At 34.9% G+C, this 21,595-nt stretch overlaps 1 protein-coding gene and 1 pseudogene across 1 annotated transcript; both read right to left on the bottom strand.

Annotated features, from left to right (window-relative positions):
* Positions 1 to 10,488: 10,488 nt before the first annotated feature.
* On the bottom strand, positions 10,489 to 11,271 carry LOC142149652 (uncharacterized). Its single transcript, XM_075204969.1, has one exon. The coding sequence runs from the start codon at positions 11,269 to 11,271 to the stop codon at positions 10,489 to 10,491; it is 783 nt and encodes a 260-aa protein (XP_075061070.1).
* Positions 11,272 to 18,043: 6,772 nt separating this feature from the next.
* The window catches only part of LOC142149653 (uncharacterized), a 28,455-nt pseudogene continuing 24,903 nt past the window's right edge, over positions 18,044 to 21,595 (bottom strand).

The following is a 21,595-nucleotide window of genomic DNA, read 5'->3' on the forward strand; positions in this document are numbered from 1 at the left end:
GTTATGCTTCTGAAATTACTCCATTTGCATTCGTTCATAGACTAGATCACATACTTCAGCAGATACTTGAATAAAAGTGACTTACAGAAACATTACTTGTTGTTTATTTAAGCATTTTATGTATGTGAATTTTTTTTTACAAAACAGCATCTTGTGCACAGATCATACAGCTGCTCTTGATTCAATAACAAGTACTAAAAGGGAATCTAAGCAGCTTGGTCCTCTGTTGTTTGCTGACAGTGTACAATCCACATTCCCTCTGTGGACATTACCTGGATGGTGATGAACCCGGTCAGGACATTTTTATGACATATTGTTGGAGCTCAAGAAAGGATCAAAGAAATTCATTGTCATTCACAGGCTGAATTGGACATTTATACTATTGTCATCGGTTACAGTATAAACCACGGTGGAGCTTCTCTGCTGCTCACTCCTAGGCTGGAGCTGTCTCCTTTCCACAAGATGGAGACGGCTATCAGTGAGTACATTGGTGACGCTAATTACACCTATCTGTCGGCCACAGAAGAGACCCGTGCCCACCGCTGCTTACGGTTACATGGGATCCCTGCCAGACAGCTTACTTCAACTGTTCAGTTTCACATGCAGGAGGCTTCAGCCCTAACCTGGTATAAGGAACTTAATCTACACATTACTGCAATTTAACGTTGGATAATAGAAAACTATAAACACTGTATTACTAGACGTGATCATCCTCCAAATTTCTTTATGGCATTACAAGCAGCATAAAGTGGTTCTGAATATATTTATATTTGAATTGATAATAAAGAGTATATTTATTTTATTTTTACTGTGTTGGTGTTTTAATATTTAAAGTTTTGGCCATCCTTAGTACTGTGTTATTTTTATTAGCTTTATATCCTGCTGTAGCAATCTTCTCCAAAGTGAACTATATGGTGCCATGATGTCTGTTCGTTAGGTCATTAAGTCCCAGTGATTAAACAATAAGCCCACATTATCTATGGCTCACACCTGGCTGTATTATCAGGAACCACTATGTAGACAATATACAAACATAAACATTGAATTACACAGAGTCAACTATATAACTAACTTTATAACACAATAGTCAGTATTATGTTCCTTATGAACAGAAGCTACAATCATACGTGTGTACGCCATGTTACGTTACTGCACAGTGTATGTATATTTCGAGGTTATACGCAGATGAAAGAAATTGTATTTGTTACCAATTGTATGTTTCAGCTCTCTAGTGGGGTCACCCTGCTTTGTCCACAGAGAGCAGAACCATGTTAGAGATCAGTGACACCAAGACGTGCAGCCAGAACAATTAAGACCACTGTGAATGTGAAAACAAAAGATAATATAGTCCACGCTCTAAAATAATAATATACAAATCACTATGTTTCAGTATGTACATAAATAGGAGAATTTTGTGCACACTATAGCTATATTGGGATAAGCTCAGGAGATGACTTGACGTTGGCAAGTAAACTTATCCCAAAATAGCTACAATGTGTAAAAATTTCTCCTATTTATGTATATGCTGAAACATAGTGATTTGTATATTATTTGTTTTAGAGCGTCGGACTATATTTTTTTTTAGCATAACCATCTTGGTCTTGGTTGTGACATTTATTCTAACACGTCTGGACGATATACACCACCTCCTGGATTGTGATAGATATGAAGACAGTTTGATGAAAGAGGCAGATAAATATTCCCTCTATGGGGTACGGCCAAACACTATTTATTGGGATCCCCGGCACATGGATACAAAGGATCCGCTACTGTCTAATGATCGTGGTCACTGTACAGCACTGCAGCCGTCTATTCCTATGGCAGCAAAACATTCATAACCCTGTATGACCCAGACCAGCACTAACTCCTGACATCTTTTAAGGATATAGATTTTCATTTAAGCATAATATTAAACATCACAACAAGACCTATCTAAGGAGGTGTGACATGTGGTTGTGAAAGGGTTAATTAAAACAAAACTACCTGATCTGTCTAGAAATGATACAAAAAGAGAGAGGAGAAAAGTATTCTGATCAGAACATTCTATTACAGTATTTTGCCCTTGATGCATGGAAGTGAAAGGAGCGTTGGGACACACACTGGTCATCGTGTCATTTCCACTTTAGTTAGTGCCCAATCTTAAGTAATGCTGTCTTATTAGATTGGATCTAGATATACTGGGAGATATTTTATTAGAGAGTGGGGAACATCATTTAAGACATAACTGGATACTTAATTAACTAAAAAGAAAATAAAATCTTTAAGAAATCTGCTATCTAATTAGCAACATATAGAGAGACTCTTTGCCTCTAAAAATCATATGTGCTAAAGAATGCTGCAGAGAGACATGTCCCTAGTGGTGGAATAGAGGAATTACAACAGGCTTATGAGAATTTAACCAATAAATATAAAAAATATATAAGGGAACTTTGTGTCCGTTATTGACATAAGTGCTCGAAAATAAAATCTTACTAAAAATTGGTTCTGAGTAACATTCCAGTGAACCCAGTGAATATAGACCGTATTATTATGTTTATTTATATAGACACTATTACAATAAATTTCAAATGGAATCACATTGTTAGATTAATGAAGTAATATAATAACAGGTTAACAATTTAAATTGACAAAAAACTACCGAGTTATATTTTTAGCAATTTTATTTAGTGTACACAAAGCACCAATCACTTTTCATAAACTCATATTATGTTTTAATATTTCACTTGCAAACTTTATTAAATAAGCAGAACATAGAATATGAAATAATTAAATGAATTAAGTAAAGGATTTTTTTTAATGAAAATTAGTCTGTAAAACAGTGCCCCAATTAAAATCTTTCTCCTCTTTCTTTAAGTTTAAGTAAATTAAGTGAACAAATAATATTTGTCAGTTTTACAGTGATCAAATACAAGACAAAGTCACTATCTCACACCCAGATTGGAAGGGACTATACATTTCTGTGTTGGCATACGGACATGAGATGAATACTTAAGGTCTTTAATGTATGTTAAATAGTGATTTTGCAAATGACATGTATGCTAAAATATTTTTAGAGCGATTGCTTTTCATTTTTGGCATGTAGTGTGAACTGATTCTCCGATCATAGAACACAATGTGTGTGTTTAAACTTTGAGAATTCTTTGCTGTTTTGAATTAGAATAATTGTTATTTAAAATACGGCAACAAAACCTATGTTATGTTAGCTTTATCAGAAAAATAGTTGCATTGAAAGATAGTAGCTGTTTTACATTGAAAATAGCTTCTCTGTAGTGTTTAACATAGTGGGATTTGTAACTGCATCAGATTTTCATTTCTTTGAAGTCTCCCATGTTACAAACATGTCTCTCCTCCATTCTCCCTCGTCCTATGGAATGAGGTGCATGATATATTCCCATGCCAAGAGGAGGAGCTCAATATATGGAAATCTGAGTTTGAACACAGTCTTTGTACCATAAAACGGAGAAATGACTGGACCCTGCCCTGCATTCTAATGCAGATCTCTGTGAAATTATTGCAGTCATAGATTTGTGCAGCGTTGATTTTTAAAACTAATAAAAACTATTCAGAATATTTTCTTTTGCTGTTACCTACAGGGGTTTGAATCTTTATAAGGTTTCATAGACAGTTATAATTATTTGCTATAATGTTTGAAGAATAATTTGCAATCTTTTGCAATCAAATGCACTGGAGACCAGAAACCAGAATATGTGAATGATGTTCTGCTGTGAAGAAACTAAACAATTATTGTGTTTTCTTTCAGAAGTATCCAAGACGGAGGAAATTAATTTATCTATTAACAAGATTAAATTGTTTGACACCTGGCCAGAGATATTTATATTTCCTAAAGGGTTGTCCTGATATTTGAACATGCTTTACCTCAGAATAAAATTTAAAAAAAAAACAAAAGAAAAAGAAATAAAAGCAGTGCAATTATTTCTTGATATGTCACAATTCTGTAGCTAGTGAATACTAGGATTTTCAGCCATAGCAATATGCCAGATAAAGTTGAACATATTCCTGAATTCATTGAGACATTTGAAGATATTATGAGTACGTGAATGAGGATATGAATGGGTTCTCTGTACAGCGCTGCAGAATTAGTGGTGCTATATAAATAAATAGATAATAAAATATTAAAAGACTCTAGCCTTTACCCTGGCATTAGGCATCTAAAATTATAAAAATGTTTTCTATTGTACTGATGATAACACTTTTTTAGGATATTTAGAAGGCAATTAGTATACAATTAGATAGTTAGCAAAAGCATTAACTTAATGTTCAAGGTTTATAGCCATAGCAGCTATTGTTGTGGAAAAGACACAGGATATTGTGTTGCAGCGGGGGTTACATTTGCTTGTCCCTCGTGCTGTCACACAACTTCTGAATAATGCACAGACTAGACATGTGTCTGTAGCAAGGTTTATACAATGGGAAATTATAATGAAATTAAATCGCATTCATTCTTCTAGCATTTCAGTACAGAAATGTTAGAATCCTGCTGCATCATTGCCCTCAGAAACCCCACATGACAAGTAAGACAATGAGCATGATTGTATTAAGTAAATGTGTATGTTTTTCTATATTACCAGACTACATTGAAGAAGTTAGATTAAAGTTTCTTTACTGATGAAAATGTTTTATATAAATAAACGGATGATAGCTCACTAGTGACAGTGACAGGATGTACAATCACAATACATATTGAGAAAATTGAAGTTAAGTCATTAGGCTTACACTCAGTTCAGGTAGCCGAACTTATAGCACTCATAAGAGCATGTCAGCTAGGTAAAGGAAAACGAGTAAACATTTACACAGATTCACGTTACACGTAGTACTTACACACCGTAGTTCATGATTATGGAGTTATTTGAAAACATAGGGGTTACCTAACATCAACAGGAACACCTATATCCCATGCACAAACAGTCAAACATCTGATATAGGCTATACAGTTTCCAAAAGAGGTTGCAGTCATTAAGTGTCAGGCACATACCAAACAGACAGATGAAGTCTCACTAGGATACAAAGTAGCAGACTCAGCAGCTCGAGAAGCAGCTTTAGAAAGGCAGCTGCATACCCAATTGATGATTTTTCATGATATCACATTTTAGAACTTACGAGAATGTCAGGAATGTTGTGTGTATGTTCCTTGCAGGATAACCCCACCCTTTCAAGCACCTGTTATGGCCTATAATTTGATTTGAGCAGCTTCCACTTTTGTATTTGTCTGAGAGGCATGTTGGTGTCAGTAGCTGAGAGGGGGTACTGGCACTGAATTGCTGTTTAGAGGCTTCTGGGGTACCTCTTTGGTAAGTTGGCTCTCAATTTAAAAACACATATGTATGACCCAAATATATGGGACTCTCATTGTTTAGAGTAGGACCATCCTATTAGCAAAAGCGCCTTGGCGTGGCAGGATGGCTTAAACATACATTTGCAAATGTGTGCAACAAAGACTTTTGCATTTTTATCTACAGTAGAAATGGCAGATCTGTTGCTGGCTATAGCAGTGTGCTGGGGGAAAAAAATGTTGTGTGTATGTTCATTGCAGGATAACCCCACCCTTTCAAGCACCTGTTATGGCCTATAATTTGATTTGAGCAGCTTCCACTTTTGTATTTGTCTGAGAGGCATGTTGGTGTCAGTAGCTGAGAGGGGGTACTGGCACTGAATTGCTGTTTGGAGGCTTCTGGGGTACCTCTTTGGTAAGTTGGCTCTCAATTTAAAAACACATATGTATGGCCCAAATATATGGGACTCTCATTGTTTAGCGTAGGACCATCCTATTAGCAAAAGCGCCTTGGCGTGGTAGGATGGCTTAAACATACATTTGCAAATGTGTGCAACAAAGACTTTTGCATTTTTATCTACAGTAGAAATGGCAGATCTGTTGCTGGCTATAGCAGTGTGCTGGGGGAAAAAAATGTTGTGTGTATGTTCCTTGCAGGATAACCCCACCCTTTCAAGCACCTGTTATGGCCTATAATTTGATTTGAGCAGCTTCCACTTTTGTATTTGTCTGAGAGGCATGTTGGTGTCAGTAGCTGAGAGGGGGTACTGGCACTGAATTGCTGTTTGGAGGCTTCTGGGGTACCTCTTTGGTAAGTTGGCTCTCAATTTAAAAACACATATGTATGGCCCAAATATATGGGACTCTCATTGTTTAGAGTAGGACCATCCTATTAGCAAAAGCGCCTTGGCGTGGCAGGATGGCTTAAACATACATTTGCAAATGTGTGCAACAAAGACTTTTGCATTTTTATCTACAGTAGAAATGGCAGATCTGTTGCTGGCTATAGCAGTGTGCTGGGGGAAAAAAATGTTGTGTGTATGTTCCTTGCAGGATAACCCCACCCTTTCAAGCACCTGTTATGGCCTATAATTTGATTTGAGCAGCTTCCACTTTTGTATTTGTCTGATAGGCATGTTGGTGTCAGTAGCTGAGAGGGGGTACTGGCACTGAATTGCTGTTTGGAGGCTTCTGGGGTACCTCTTTGGTAAGTTGGCTCTCAATTTAAAAACACATATGTATGGCCCAAATATATGGGACTCTCATTGTTTAGAGTAGGACCATCCTATTAGCAAAAGCGCCTTGGCGTGGTAGGATGGCTTAAACATACATTTGCAAATGTGTGCAACAAAGACTTTTGCATTTTTATCTACAGTAGAAATGGCAGATCTGTTGCTGGCTATAGCAGTGTGCTGGGGGAAAAAAATGTTGTGTGTATGTTCCTTGCAGGATAACCCCACCCTTTCAAGCACCTGTTATGGCCTATAATTTGATTTGAGCAGCTTCCACTTTTGTACTCATAAGAGCATGTCAGCTAGGTAAAGGAAAAGGAGTAAACATTTACACAGATTCACGTTACACGTAGTATTTACACACCGTAGTTCATGATTATGGAGTTATTTGAAAACATAGGGGTTACCTAACATCAACAGGAACACCTATATCCCATGCACAAACAGTCAAACATCTGATATAGGCTATACAGTTTCCAAAAGAGGTTGCAGTCATTAAGTGTCAGGCACATACCAAACAGACAGATGAAGTCTCACTAGGATACAAAGTAGCAAACTCAGCAGCTCGAGAAGCAGCTTTAGAAAGGCAGCTGCATACCCAATTGATGATTTTTCATGATATCACATTTTAGAACTTACGAGAATGTCAGGAAAAGGTTACATTGAATTAAATTAATACATGGAAATTGAAACAATGTTATGAAACAAAGGATGAAATTTGGGTAGATATAGAAAATAAACAAGTAGCATTAAAAATGTTGTTGCTAGCTTTTGCAGAATGTGCTCATGGTTTAGTATACATGGGAGTAGATAACAAAATCAGAATTGTTATATCTTGTTAGTATGCACAGAAAGTACTACAGTTGCTAAGTTTAAATGTGAAATATGTATAATTTGTCTTACAAACAATGAAGGAAAGATAGTATCTACTAAGGTCAGACAGTTGCCTAACATAACATTTTCAGACGTTATAAATTAGTTTATTGATTTTATTTAATTAAGAGAAAAGAAAGTTAAGAAGGTTACAGTATGTGTTAGTTTGTATTGATATGTGTTGGTGGGTTATTAAATGTAATTTACCCAGAGAGTAAAATCATTTCACGAAAAAAAGTGTTTCAAAGAATGTGTAATATGATGGGAATAGATTCAAAACTTTATATACTATATCATTCTCAAGCTTCAAAGAAAGTTGAAATAATAAATGGAGTAATTAAAGAACAACAAAGCTTACTAAAGAAACGGGAATGGCACTTCTATAGTTTATCATAGTATTAGAATCACTTTTAAACCTCTTCACAATATCTCTCCATATGATCTGTTATTGGACTTCAGCCAAATACGTTACTAATTCACAGACTGACTTGAAGATGCATCATGATCTAACTGCTCAATATGTCATATAGTTGTCTGAACAGTTGCAGAAGCTTCAGAAGGCCCAGAAGAACACTTAAAGAAGGAGCTCTTCGGCTTGCACAGAAGATACAACCTAGAGACTATGTTATGGTAAGAAATCTCTTACACTCTGGTTCCCTTACAGATTGATGGGATGGTCCTACTAAAGGAAAGTTCTATTAACGACTGATACTACTGTAAAAGTTGCAGAGAAAGACACTTGGACCCACAGCTCCCATTGCAAACAGGTCAAAGACCCAAACTTACAGGAACTAAAGGACTCAGAACTGAACACAGATAAAGAGACTGAGTTACATTTAATAAAACTCTTCAATCAAGATGGAAGTAATGATGTATAATCAGCTACAAGGTTATCGACTTATGACGCAAAGAACCTTCAACCTTGTTGCCTGTCTTATAGGAACAATGATATTTGTAGCCTTAACATGTTATTCATATATTTTGGAAAGTAATTGAGAAGAAGGTGGTAAAGTGATAGCCCGTCTGATATATTAGATGAGGATGATTTTAATAAGACCATTTCTGCTTCTTTTCTTAACAGGAAAACCAGAGAAATCAGTAATTGTAAAGGATTACCACCAATTCCAAAATGTATTTGTGAGTATTGTGGTACTCCACCAAAAGAAAGGTGGTTAATATGGTGGTCCCATAGTAATGAATATTGCTAGAGAGAATATCCAGTTGACCGATAGCATGGTATGTTAAGTGAAATGTTAAGAGTTACAGATTGTTGGCTGTGCACTAAAACTCCTTTATAGAGTAAAAATATGCCAATGTTACCATTTCTGGTATCTTATGAAGAAGACACGCATTAGTCCTGATATAATATGTCAAGAACAAAATTGAGATCTTAGTGATTATGGTCGAATTGCTGAAAGTAAATATAACTTGACTAAATCTCCGGTTATAGTTTTAGTACCACACATAACTGAACAAATTCCTTTTTGTTTAATAAAATAATAAATTAGGTTACAATGATAACACCTCAGATAAAGGACAGCATCAAGTATATACATTGCTGCCATAGAACAACAAGTACTACAAGTTGTAAGAGTTAGTATGAATAAGTGTGACACAGTGGTTACAGTGCCCAACACATATGTGTCAGAATGTAAAGAACCCCGTACGTTTGATGTAGACAGAGATTTAGAAATTATATGAAATGAGAAAGCTAAACTAAAGATAGACCTTCAAACAACTAAGCGCAAAATATATGCTATCAAATCTCTTAAGAGTAAAATATGTACACAATGCACTTTGCATTAGTATAATCAACTTTTTAAACATACACCACCAATACCAGACACGATACCAGATACAAAATGTCACTTCGGTATGATAATCTCAACCATAGTGTTAGAATACTGTGGTTCATCTATTTTACCAGGAAACATTTATATATATATATATATATGGAAAATATGCATTTAGGACCTCATTTAGAGTCGGACGCAAAGTCCGTTTTAGGCGTATCCAACAAAATAACAATATCACGATGTGCAGAAAGCCCCAAATCCGCCTGCATATGGTCCAGTTTTTGGCATGTGCAGATTTCATTTGCGGAATATACGCATAAAATCAGCATGGACGTTCCTTGATGAATCAGTCTCTGTGTTTAAATTTCAGTTTAGGCAACAAAAAGCACTTTGCTAATACATTTGCTGTATGTTACTAATGTGATATTTGCTGTGTTTTTATTACTGGTTGTCATATTGTCAGCATGGATGACCACCTAATTATCACCCCTGGTTCCATCTTTTAAAATGCAGCAGAGTGTACAGTACTCGGTAGTACTGATAATAGATATTAGTTCCACAATCAAAAGCAGAATCTCCATATTTATCAATGTCAGTTTTTATTCAGCATCAAGTGTGATAGAAACAGCTGCCAGTAACATAAATGGTAATTACAGATATTGTGTGAACATGGTCCTACAGTCTATATACAGGTCAGTGCTGTCTGATGACGATCACTATGGAATATAAAAGAAATACTTATTTAAGACCTTACCGGGTACCTTTGGAAACAATGTGTCCTCCTTGGGACTTATTTAATAACATGGTGTGAAATACAAGGATGTGCTTTAACCCATAGCAACCAAATATCAGCTATTAGTAGTCTGATGTCATCAAACATTCAATGTGATGATCTGATTGGTTGTTATGGGGTACAGAAAGCAGTATTTTACATTCTACACTTACTAAATAATCCTTTCTAAATACATAGTTGTCATAACAGAGGGAGATAAGACAGCAATAAAAAAAGTGCAGTGTGCAGTGTTACTGTAGAAATATTCAGTACTTATAGCTCTGTCTGTCATATAGGTAATCCCAGTACTGAGAAGAGCTGCTGGAACTCTACTAGATAGAAAGTTCTTTCATATACTAGTCCCAGCACCTGCATGAGCAGAACAGTTGTATATTACAGAGCTTGGCAAGGGCTGCCACATAGTCATTGTCTAGTTCTAGTTATATAGAGCTCTAGTTTACATCAGGAAATCCATGTCAGCTGAAAAGATGACCCCAAGTCCAATAACCAGACTACTCTAGTCATTTATGGTTTATATCCTGTGTGATTCTTCTGATGTCTAACAAGATTTGATTTCTGGATAAAGCACTTGCTACATTCAGAGCATTTAAATGGTTTCTCTCCTGTGTGAATCATATGATGCTTTACAAGATCTGACTTTTGGATAAAACATTTGCTACATTGAGAACATTTAAATTGTTTCACTCCTGTGTGAGTGATTTGATGTTTTACAAGAGTTGACTTCTGGGTAAAACATTTGCTACATTCAGAACATTTAAATGGTTTCTCTCCTGTGTGAGTCAATTGATGTTTTACAAGAGTGGACATATTTTTAAAACATTTGCTACATTTAGAACATTTAAATGGTCTCTCTCCTGTGTGAATCTTCTGATGTTCAACCAGGTTTGCATTCAGGGTAAAACACTTGCTACATTCTGAGCATTTAAATGGTTTCTCTCCGGTGTGAGTTCTCTGATGTCCAACAAGAGTTGACAGGTGGGTAAAACAGTTGCTACATTCAGAGCATTTAAATGGCTTCTCTCCGGTGTGAGTCCTCTTATGCCCAACAAGAGTTGACAGGCGGGTAAAACATTTGCTACATTCAGAGCATTTAAATGGCTTCTCTCCGGTGTGAGTCCTCTGATGCCCAACAAGAGTTGACAATTGGGTAAAACATTTGCTACAATCAGAGCATTTAAATGGTTTCTCTCCTGTGTGAATCCTTTGATGGACAATAAGCTTTGATTTACATGAAAATGTTTTGTCACATTCAGAGCACAGATAGGGTTTCTCTCCTATTAGATCCATCATGTGCTTGAAAAGAAATTAGTTGTAGAAAGTTTCTCCTTTTCAATCTTGAAGTTAGCTACTGTATAGAATAATTGATCTCTGTAGTATGTATGACTTGTAGGTGTGTTTTTTGGAACCCTCAGATGTTCAGAGAACAAGGACCTATCCAAGATGTCTTCTGTTATTAGTGGGAATCCTGCTCATTCATTCAACTGTAAACAAAAAGAATGTTAAGATTTGTCAGCCTAATCATTACATTTAGGAAACTTTTTTAACAATAGTAGTGTTATATTGGACAAGGAATACAAACATGTTTTATACACTAACAACTATGACTGAGATATTGACCGTTGTTATTATTTTTGTGTACATTGCCACAGAAACATACATACTTAAATGAAAACTGTGAAGGCCTCTCTGTACACTCAAACAAGACAAAAAATTGTGATATACCCACTTTGGAGATAATAGACTCACCACATACTCACTATTAATTAAGCAGCTTATATAATTAGATGTAGGTGTTACTCCTTTGAATACAATTCACAACAAGTACACTAAAGAAGGAAACGGGATAAAAATGAGACACTCTGGAGTAATGTAAATATATTATCAGTAAATCATGTGGCAGCACCCTAAAGGGAGGTCCTGACCAATACTGGAAAGGTGTATCTAATAAAGTGACCACTGTGTATATATCTATAAATACTCACAAGAACAAAATTTGTGGCACTAAGTGATTACCCAGTATTAGTGATAAACAAATAAAAATCAAATATATTAACACTGCTGCTCTTTCCTTAGATACATGTTCCAGGTATACATCCAGAAAGTATCCCCCCAAAAAAGGCACCAACCAATGTAGTATCATCAAACAAATTTAAATAAACAGTGATGTGCTCTAATAAATATCTGTATATAATAGAAAATAAGATATAAATCTTATCTGAGATATCTGTTGTCGTCTTCAAGTGTTTGGCTAAAGAATCTATTCAAAAAAGTTCTGTTTTGGTCATTAATAATATACAGAATATTTTAGTTTTCCACTTTTCATTCTATGACTATTAGTATACACACTGTAAATATATTTTTTTTATTGATAAAATTATTGTCACATTGAAAGCATTACCATGTATGCAATTGTTGGCACATGAAACTATTTGAACCTTAATCTTAATTGTACCAGAAATTTTGCTTATAAGATTATGGTAGAACACTTTTATAACAATACAACATCTACAACATAACATATCCAAATATTTATGTATGCATGTAATATTGTTATACATAATATAATTACCTTACTGTGAAGATTTCTCCTTCTATCTCTTTCCCTCCTGATCAGTCTTACTGCTCCATCCTTCCAGCTCTCCAGCCACCAACTCACTAACACTGGGCTGATACTGCCTATTTATAGTCATTCCTCCCCATCTCTCTTCAATAGTTCCCAGGATGACCAGAAGGTTCTCAGACTGTTTGTCTCCAGGTCTCTCATGTAAATCATGTAAACCTCCTTGATTTGTAAATAAGGTATAAACATTCCTAAGACTACTTATAATAAAGGAAAATACTAATTAGACCTCAGCAGGAGGTAAAATCTCACATTCTAATTAGATCAGCACAGTCTCTGACATCCTGTTATGTCAACAAATGGACCTTTTGTTTAGGATTTATCTATTGTGTAGGCAGAGTGTGTGAGCAGAAAGACCTGTTCTACATCTCAGCAGTAACTCTGATATCAATATTATTCATTGTTAAAAATAAACTGTAACAAAAGATATAAGTAAGTTATATCTAAGAGATCTCCTGGCACATTGAAGTGATCCTCTCTCACTGGACCCATGAAGGACACCTACAACATATGGGTGATCTGCACTAAGAAGGGATAAACAACAATCCCATGAGAGAGTATCATTGTGATCACTGTAACACCATAGTGTAAGAGCCGCTAGTGGGAATGTTGATCGCAGCTGCTGAAAATATAAGTACAGACATTTTTAACGCTGGGGCATAAGCATTAGTCATCTTATATTTGGTTTCAGAACTACACATCCAATGGGTTTGAAACAACTTTACATATATGACTATCATCCTTCTATAGAAGACTTGAGGGGATATTGCTGGATACTAATTGTCATCTATAAGCATTGGAATTTATTGACTGAAGCTTAGTGTCCTATGGTCCTAATAAGAGTGTTAGTAATTAATTACAATCTAGAAAAGTGATCATCATTATATGAGATTGGTGAGAAGATTTCTGCTATTATCACATGCTGGATTATGTGAGAATTATAGCAAACTGTGTTTAATTATATCTCAATATATTTTGTAGATATATCTTTATTATATGTTTATATGAATAAAAGGTTGGTATCTCAATTTTACTAATTTACCATTTACTAATCTCCTAGCATAAGATATAAACCAGACAAATTGTATTCAGACTTTATATAAAAATGTAATCAGGAATTAATACGTTAAGAACTTTATTAAAAGTGTTCTTTGATTTTTTTAGGTATGTAAATGTGTTTCTTTGTCATCTCTTATTTAGAATTTATGAGGTTCCTCTATTAAAAACAAATGGTTCCACAATTTATTTATTTAAGTAATTTGTATTTCTTATTTAAATGATTGCATACATTTACATAACATTAATATAATGAGAAATTTGAATAGGTACATTAAAGAACAAGAATACAATTAAAAGTGGAGTGGGCAATTCTATTAAACAATTTTTTTTTAAACAAAAAATGGTTAATTTATTTAATTAAAAAAAGGCTTTAGATACATTTTGGGCTAAATGAATCTGAGGGAGGGAGAGACATAATACAGTAATTTACACATGGTTAAACCAGACCCTATAATCCTAAAAAAAACAGGGTTACAGAAATGGACAATTAACAGTGCAGTCCTTCTTTACATATTTTCTTTATATTTATTATGGATTAAACATTTTTTGTACAACAACTAAAGTCGGAAGAATGAACATATTGTTTATTTTTCCTACAAAAATGTATTTGGTGTTCTAAAAGAAAAAGACTCTGCCTATGAGGATAAATACTACACTGATACAAGGTTGTGTAACCTTTCTTCAAAGAGCATTAAAATCACATTAATTAAAATTAATGAAAAATAAAATACATAATATGACATAAAAAAAAAATTAAAATTGTAATTTATAATAATTTCAATAGTATAGAAGGAACATAAGGTACTTCCGTATATAAGGAAGTCATAGCAAGAAAATATTCCAAGCCTTCTTCTCAGATTCTCCTAGCATATCAGCTATGTGAATAGTGAAGCCGAGCCTCATTTTGGAAACAAGGCAAGGTGCACACCAAAACCCTTACCTATTACCATCTTCAGTAGGAAAAATGTTTAGGTAATAAATGGTAAAACCACTATGTTCTTTTTGTGGTTACCTGAATTTCTATTTGCATATGGAATATTATCCCTGGTGATAAATTGGATCATATGAGGACAAGACCCTGTCCTTAAAATATTGAGAAGTTGAAACTATATGTTTTTGAAGGCTTTGAATATTCACTAGTTTATGTAAGTGACATTGCATGTGGGGCACCGAAAACAGGTGAAGGAGACCCCTTTCTATTACCTTCTCATTTTGCATTTTATATAGTGGTGCCTATTTTTTTTGCCTCTTTGAATATGGAAGTGGCACCATTCTAGTCTCTCTGGAATCACGCTTGTGCATGTGAGATGTTTAATGCACATGGTGGTGAGAAAATCCATTGAATGTATTACACTATTTTTTCCATTCTCTTTTCTTTTGGGAACATTTTTGAGTGAGACACCTAGGAACAATACAACCAAAAGTATATTGATTTACATATGTACTGTGGACTATGAGATAAGATTTAATCATTGCCAATTTTACTTTTTTCTTTGGCATTTGTTCATTTATGTTTTGAGTGTACTTTTTGTGACGTGCCACTTATTGTTGCATTTTCATTAATGACTCATATAGTGTCTCTTGGTTTCTGGATCTGATATAGCTACCTTGCTTCTAATCATTAGAACTTTCTATGCATTGAGGGTCAGTGCCTATTGTCTGCATCTTTTATTTTGTTTTCGAAGTATTCATTCTATAGGGTTTTTATGGTTAATCCCTTTTAGATACAGACATGGGCTGATGACCCTGTACACAGAATCCACAATTAACTATAATTTTTATACTCACTTGGCCTTGTCTTCCCCTGCTGCTGCTTCAGCTCTAGTTTCTCCAACTTAGCCTTCACATTCTCTGACCACAACCTCATTTCCTTCAGGCTCACCTTACCTCATGACCTCCCCCTCTGCACCCAAATCCACAAGTACCCAAAAACACCTAAAGTCTCTTAAACCAAACAGCATCTCATTGTCACTACAACAATTATTTTCTCCTATGGCTGAATTTTCCTGCCCTAATCAGGCTGCATCTTTCTACAAAAAAACACTTCAGTCCCAGACAATGCAGCTCCAGGTACCACAGAGTCTCCGCCAATCCAGCCTCTTTATCCAGCAACCTCCCTATCTCTCTCCTCCTCATTGCTTCTAAACTGCTTGAGCAATTAATGGGCAAATACCTCTCTCACTTTCTCTCCTCTCACTCCATTCCACTCACTCCACACAACATTCTACTGAAACAGCTCTCAAATAAATGATCAATGATCTACTAAATGCAAAGTATAAGTGTCATTTCTCCATAGTCATTGTTCTGGACCTTCTTTTGACACTGTTGATCGTAATCATCTCCAACACACCATTCACTCCATTGGCCTTCATGACCCAGTTCTATCTTGGTTCATTCGCTACCTATCGAACTACTCCTTTAGTGTTTCCTATGGTGGCACATCATCCTTTCTACTCCCGCTATCTGCTGGGTTTCCAGAAGGTTCTGTTCTTGTCCCTTTATTTATTCTATTGTACACCTCTTTTCTTGGGGCACTAATTTGTTCATTTGACCTCCAGTACCACCTCTAAACTGATGACACCCAAGTCTATATCTCTTCCACTGACATATCCCCTTCTGTACATTCTTGTGTATCCAACTGTCTTTCTGTTATCTCAACATTGATGTCCCACTGCTACCAATAACTCAATATATCCAAAATAGACATTATCACCTTCCCTCCTGCCAGAGTGACCACCTCCCCTCAACTCTCCCTCACTGTCAATAATACCAAAGTGTCCACAGGTTTCCAGGCCCGCTGCCTTGGTGTTACACTTGACTCTGCGCTCTGTTTTGCTCCTCACATCCAAACTTTCTCCCAGTTTTGTTGACTACCAAAACTCTTATCCATTCTCTCATCATCTCCCATCTTAATTAATGTAACCTCCTGGAATCTGGCATTTCCAACACTCATGTATTCACACTTCAATCCATTCTTAATGCTGCTGCATAATTAAACTTCTTCTCTCACAGCTACACATATGCTGCACCACTTTTCCAAATCCCTACACTGACTGCCTGTATCCTCCAGAATCCAATTCAAATTACTCAACCTTACCTACAAAGCACTCAACAATACCACCCCATCACACTTATCAAATCTCATATCAAAATAGTCTCCCTCCCACCCTCTTAGGTCTTATAACTCTGACCTGCGCTTTTTTCTTGTCTCTGGTAACAACCATTCACTCCCATCTACAAGACATCTACCGTGCTGTTCCCAACTTATGGAATTACATAGCATGACCAATCAGACTTTGCTACAGCCTTTAAATCTTTAGAGCGCTCCTGAATGGTGGCAGCCTGAGAAGTAAACGGGGTTTGTAACCCACAAATCAGTTAACTGAGACCAAGAAAAGAATAGATAAACATCTCCTTTAAACAATGTGTGAACAAAGTACATAGGACTAACAAATCACAAGTCCAGTAAAACATATAAATCATAAGTCTATATGGATATTGGACTTGTGATATGTTAGTCCTATGTACTTTTTTTACATATTGTTTAAAGGTTGTATAAAGGTAGCGCCTAGAGATGTTTATCTATTCTTTTCTTGGCCTGAAAAATATATTAGTTCCACAATCAAAAACGAAAATTCGACATTATTAATATCAGCTTTTATTTAACATCAAGTATTATCAGTAACATAAATGGTAATTACAGATATTGTGTGAACATGGTCCTTCAGTCTATATGCAGGTCAGCGCTTTCTGATTTGGATCACTAAGAAAAAAGTAGCCGGGGAAGCAATGTTTTCTCATTGAGGCTTATTTGAAAACATGGTGTGAAGAACAAGGCTGTGCTATAACACATAGATACCAGATATCAGCTATTAACACTCTGATGTCATCAAACCAACAACTATTGTCTTATGATTGATTGTTATAGGATACAGCAACCAGTGCTTTACTTGCACCATTTTACTAAATAACCATTTCTGAGTACATCGTTCTCATAACAGAGGAAGGTAAGACAGTAATAGAAAGGTATGAGGGAAATAATAAGGAGATGCAACAGAAACACTTGCCACATTCAAAAATATAATTACACATCCCTTGTAGGGATATTATGGAGATATAAAGTGATAATTTGGTGATGATATATATGCTACATTCAGATCCTCAGGGTAATTCTCATGCATGTATCTTCTGGTGAGTGACAAGTGGTTTATTTTCAATTAAACACTTGCTGCATTCAGACTATTTAAATGGTTTATTTTTTATGGGAATTACCTGATTTTCAATTAGAGCTGACTTGTGGGTAAAACACTTGCTACATTCAGAGCATTTAAATGGTTTCTCCTCAGTGTGAATGCTCTAATGTGCAACAAGAGCTGAATTTTAAATAAAATACTTGCGACATTCAGAGCATTAAAATAGTTTCTCTCTTGTGTGAATCCTTTGATGATTTTTAAGAGTTGACAATTGGGTAAAACTCTTGCTACATTCAGAGCATTTAAATGGTTTCTCTCCTGTGTGAATCCTATGATGTGCAACAAGACTTGAATTCTCGGTAAAACACTTGCTACATTCAGAGCATTTAAATGGTTTCTCTCCTGTGTGAATCCTCTGATGTCTAACAAGGTGTGACTTTTTGGTAAAACACTTAAAACATTGAGAGCATTTAAATGGTTTCTCTCCTGTGTGAATCCTCTGATGGCTTGCAAGATGTGACTTTTTGAAAAAACACTTGGAACAATCAGAACAATTATATGGTTTCTCTCCTGTGTGAATCATCTGGTGAACAACAAGATGTGACTTTCTAGCAAAACTCTTGCTACATTCGGAGCAATGAAATGGTTTCTCTGCTGTGTGAATCTTCTTATGTGCAACAAGAGTTGACTTTTGGGTAAAACACTGTCCACATTCAGAGCAATTAAATGGTTTCTCTCCTGTGTGAATCCTCATATGTGCAACAAGAATTTTCTTTAGGTTAAAACACTTGGTACATTCAGAGCATTTAAATGGTTTCTCTCCAGTGTGAATCCTCTGATGTTTTACAAGATCTGACCTTTTGGTAAAACACTTGAAACATTCAGAGCACAAATAGGGTTTCTCTCCTGTACGATTCATAATGTATTTCATCAGCAATGACTTAGTTGTAGAAGGTTTTTTTCTGTTCAAAAATGAAAATAGCTTGTGTAGATTTTCTGCGGGATAGGAATAATTGGTGTCTGTAGTCTTTTCCTTGTAGGTGAGGATTATTTTTGGAACTCTCAGGAGTTCAGAGGACAAGGTCCTTTCCAAGATGTCTTTTGATTTTAGTTGGAATCCTGTGAGAAAACAAAATGTTTATAATGATTCAATGAATGGATCTATGTTAACAGTAGTAGTGTTATATCGTGTAATAAGCACTAAAATATTTTATACACTAACAAATGTGACCAAGTCACTGACCATTGTTTTTATTGAGAAGACTTATCTGATCTGTGCACCCAGACAAGACAAAACGCTGTGATATATATCGAGACAGGAGGTAATGTACAAGTCACCAATTCGCTATGAATTACCGGCAAGTTTTAATAGTAAATACAATTCATAGTGTGTAACCTGATTTGTACTTAAACTTATATTTTTTAGAATACTTATTGCTTCATTTGGGAATAGCCTGTACAATGCTATTAAATGTTATAATCTCTGCGACCATCAAAACGGCTGCTATATATGGGCAAGAATGTAGATCCATCAAACAAAGGGGATTCTTCATTGCTTTGTTATTACCTTGCTGTGACTTCATTGTATTATGTACTGAAACCAGGGTATGATAACATCATTTGTACAACACACTTTCCATTGTAAGTTTATTTATTGAACTGCAACAAGATCTCTGGCTCTCAGTCTGCTGTGGAATCTTGGGTTGTAGGTGGTAGTGACACTGAACTGTGTACTTATTGCAATAACCCAAAATGTAATAAATAGACCTCTATTTTTTACAACTTTCACATGTAATATGGATAACATATTTATTTTACTTTAATAAAAGTAATTTACATATTTAGTTTTAGGTGATGCTCCTGTGACAAATATTCAGAATAAGTACACTAAAGACAAAAAAGTGTTCAAAATGAGGCAGCCAATCATGTGGCAGAAGCTTATTGTGTGCTCCCAACCAGTGGAAGAAAGTTATACCTGATAAAGTTGTTACTGAGGGCATATATATATATATACACACTTTTAGAATTTATGCTACAAAAAATTCAACGTAAGCCAAAGTGATTATGCAACTAATTTGCTTTATAAGATTATGGGAGAACTAAATTATTTCTGCCCTTTAATATATGACTCATACGAGTTAAGTGAAAACCTAGAAATGTCCATCAACATATTTATACATATATTACAAATGTATATTAATATTTTTGATTACTCATGAACATGAATAGTTATTATACATTATTATACTATTTATTTTACTTTATTATAACATGAATAGTTATTATACATTATTATACTATGTATTATACTTTATTATAACATGAATAGTTATTATACATTATTATAATATTTATTATACTTTATTATAACATGAATAGTTATTATACAGGCAGATAGCAATACACCCCTGTATTATTAGAAGGGATGGTGTTTTCTCGACATGGGATAATTAAAAGTATCAAATAGAAACATTGATCCCAGTTAGAGGAACTGCCAAACATTTACAGGAAAATGGAATTGCACTAATTATTGAGCAAACATAGTAATAATTATCTCAAACCCACTTTATACTACAGATACAAATGTCAAATGAATTAAGATATATTAACAACTATATTCCTCCAATCCTATATTCAATATAAGCCCACACACCAAAAGAGAGGATTGTTTTGGTACAGATAGCAATTTTTAAATTACATTTTATTTTAAAATTATGTATACATAATAATTGGTTTCATATTTCGCTCTTTCTATTAATTATTCTAATAAAAGTTAATTTGCATTTATTATTTTGGAGAATATCCCATATAGATAAAATCGTGCAAGCTGAACAACTTATTTTTTCTTTATCCTATCATAAGAAAGTTTAAGATAGCACCCGAGTAACAAAGAACTGGGAATATACATGAAAATCATTACTATACATGAGATAAATGATATGAAATAGCCCAGGATACAGCTTTCTGTGATTAGTGTGACAGTCTTTCTCTCTTTTTTTATATTCATGAATATCTAACTACACTGCCAACCATATATGAATGTACTTACATATAATGTACAGTGTATTATCAGGATATTTATAGTTCAAGACATGTATATCCAGCTTTGATTTACAATAAAATATTTACTAATAGATACAACAAATGTAGAATATACAATGTACAGTATCATCATCATCATCATCAGTAATGTAACAGTAATGTACATTAATAATTATAATTCTGTTTGGTTACAAAAATAAGTATACAAACAATGTTCTGACAAAAACATGTCTCACATTTACAAATATACAATAACAACAACATAATATCTCCAAATGATTGTGTATATATCAGTATATTCTTATACATAACATAATTACCTTACTCTGAAGATTTCTCCTTCTATCTCTTTCCCTCCTGATCATTCTTACTGTTCCATCCTTCCAGCTCTTCAGCCACCAACTCACTAACACTGGGCTGATACTGCCTATTTATAGTCATTCCTCCCCATCTCTCTTCAATAGTTCCCGGGATGACCAGAAGGTTCTCAGACTATTTGTCTCCAGGTGTTTGTCTACTGGTCTCTCATGTAAATAACATTGACTTGTAAATGAGGTATAAACATTCCTAAGGCCACTTGCTACATGGGAAAATTCTAATTAGATCTTGGCAGGATCTTGCATTCTAATTAGATCTTCACAGTCTCTGACATCCTGTTATGTCAACAAATGGACCTATTGTTAAGTATTCACCTATT

This window comes from Mixophyes fleayi, chromosome 4 (genome assembly GCF_038048845.1).
Source record: "Mixophyes fleayi isolate aMixFle1 chromosome 4, aMixFle1.hap1, whole genome shotgun sequence".
NCBI lineage: Eukaryota > Metazoa > Chordata > Amphibia > Anura > Limnodynastidae > Mixophyes > Mixophyes fleayi.

Coding starts and splice junctions, on each gene's coding strand:
- LOC142149652 (XM_075204969.1), bottom strand. CDS start 11,271: ATGGATCTAATAGGAGAGAAACCCTATCTGTGCTCTGAATGTGACAAA.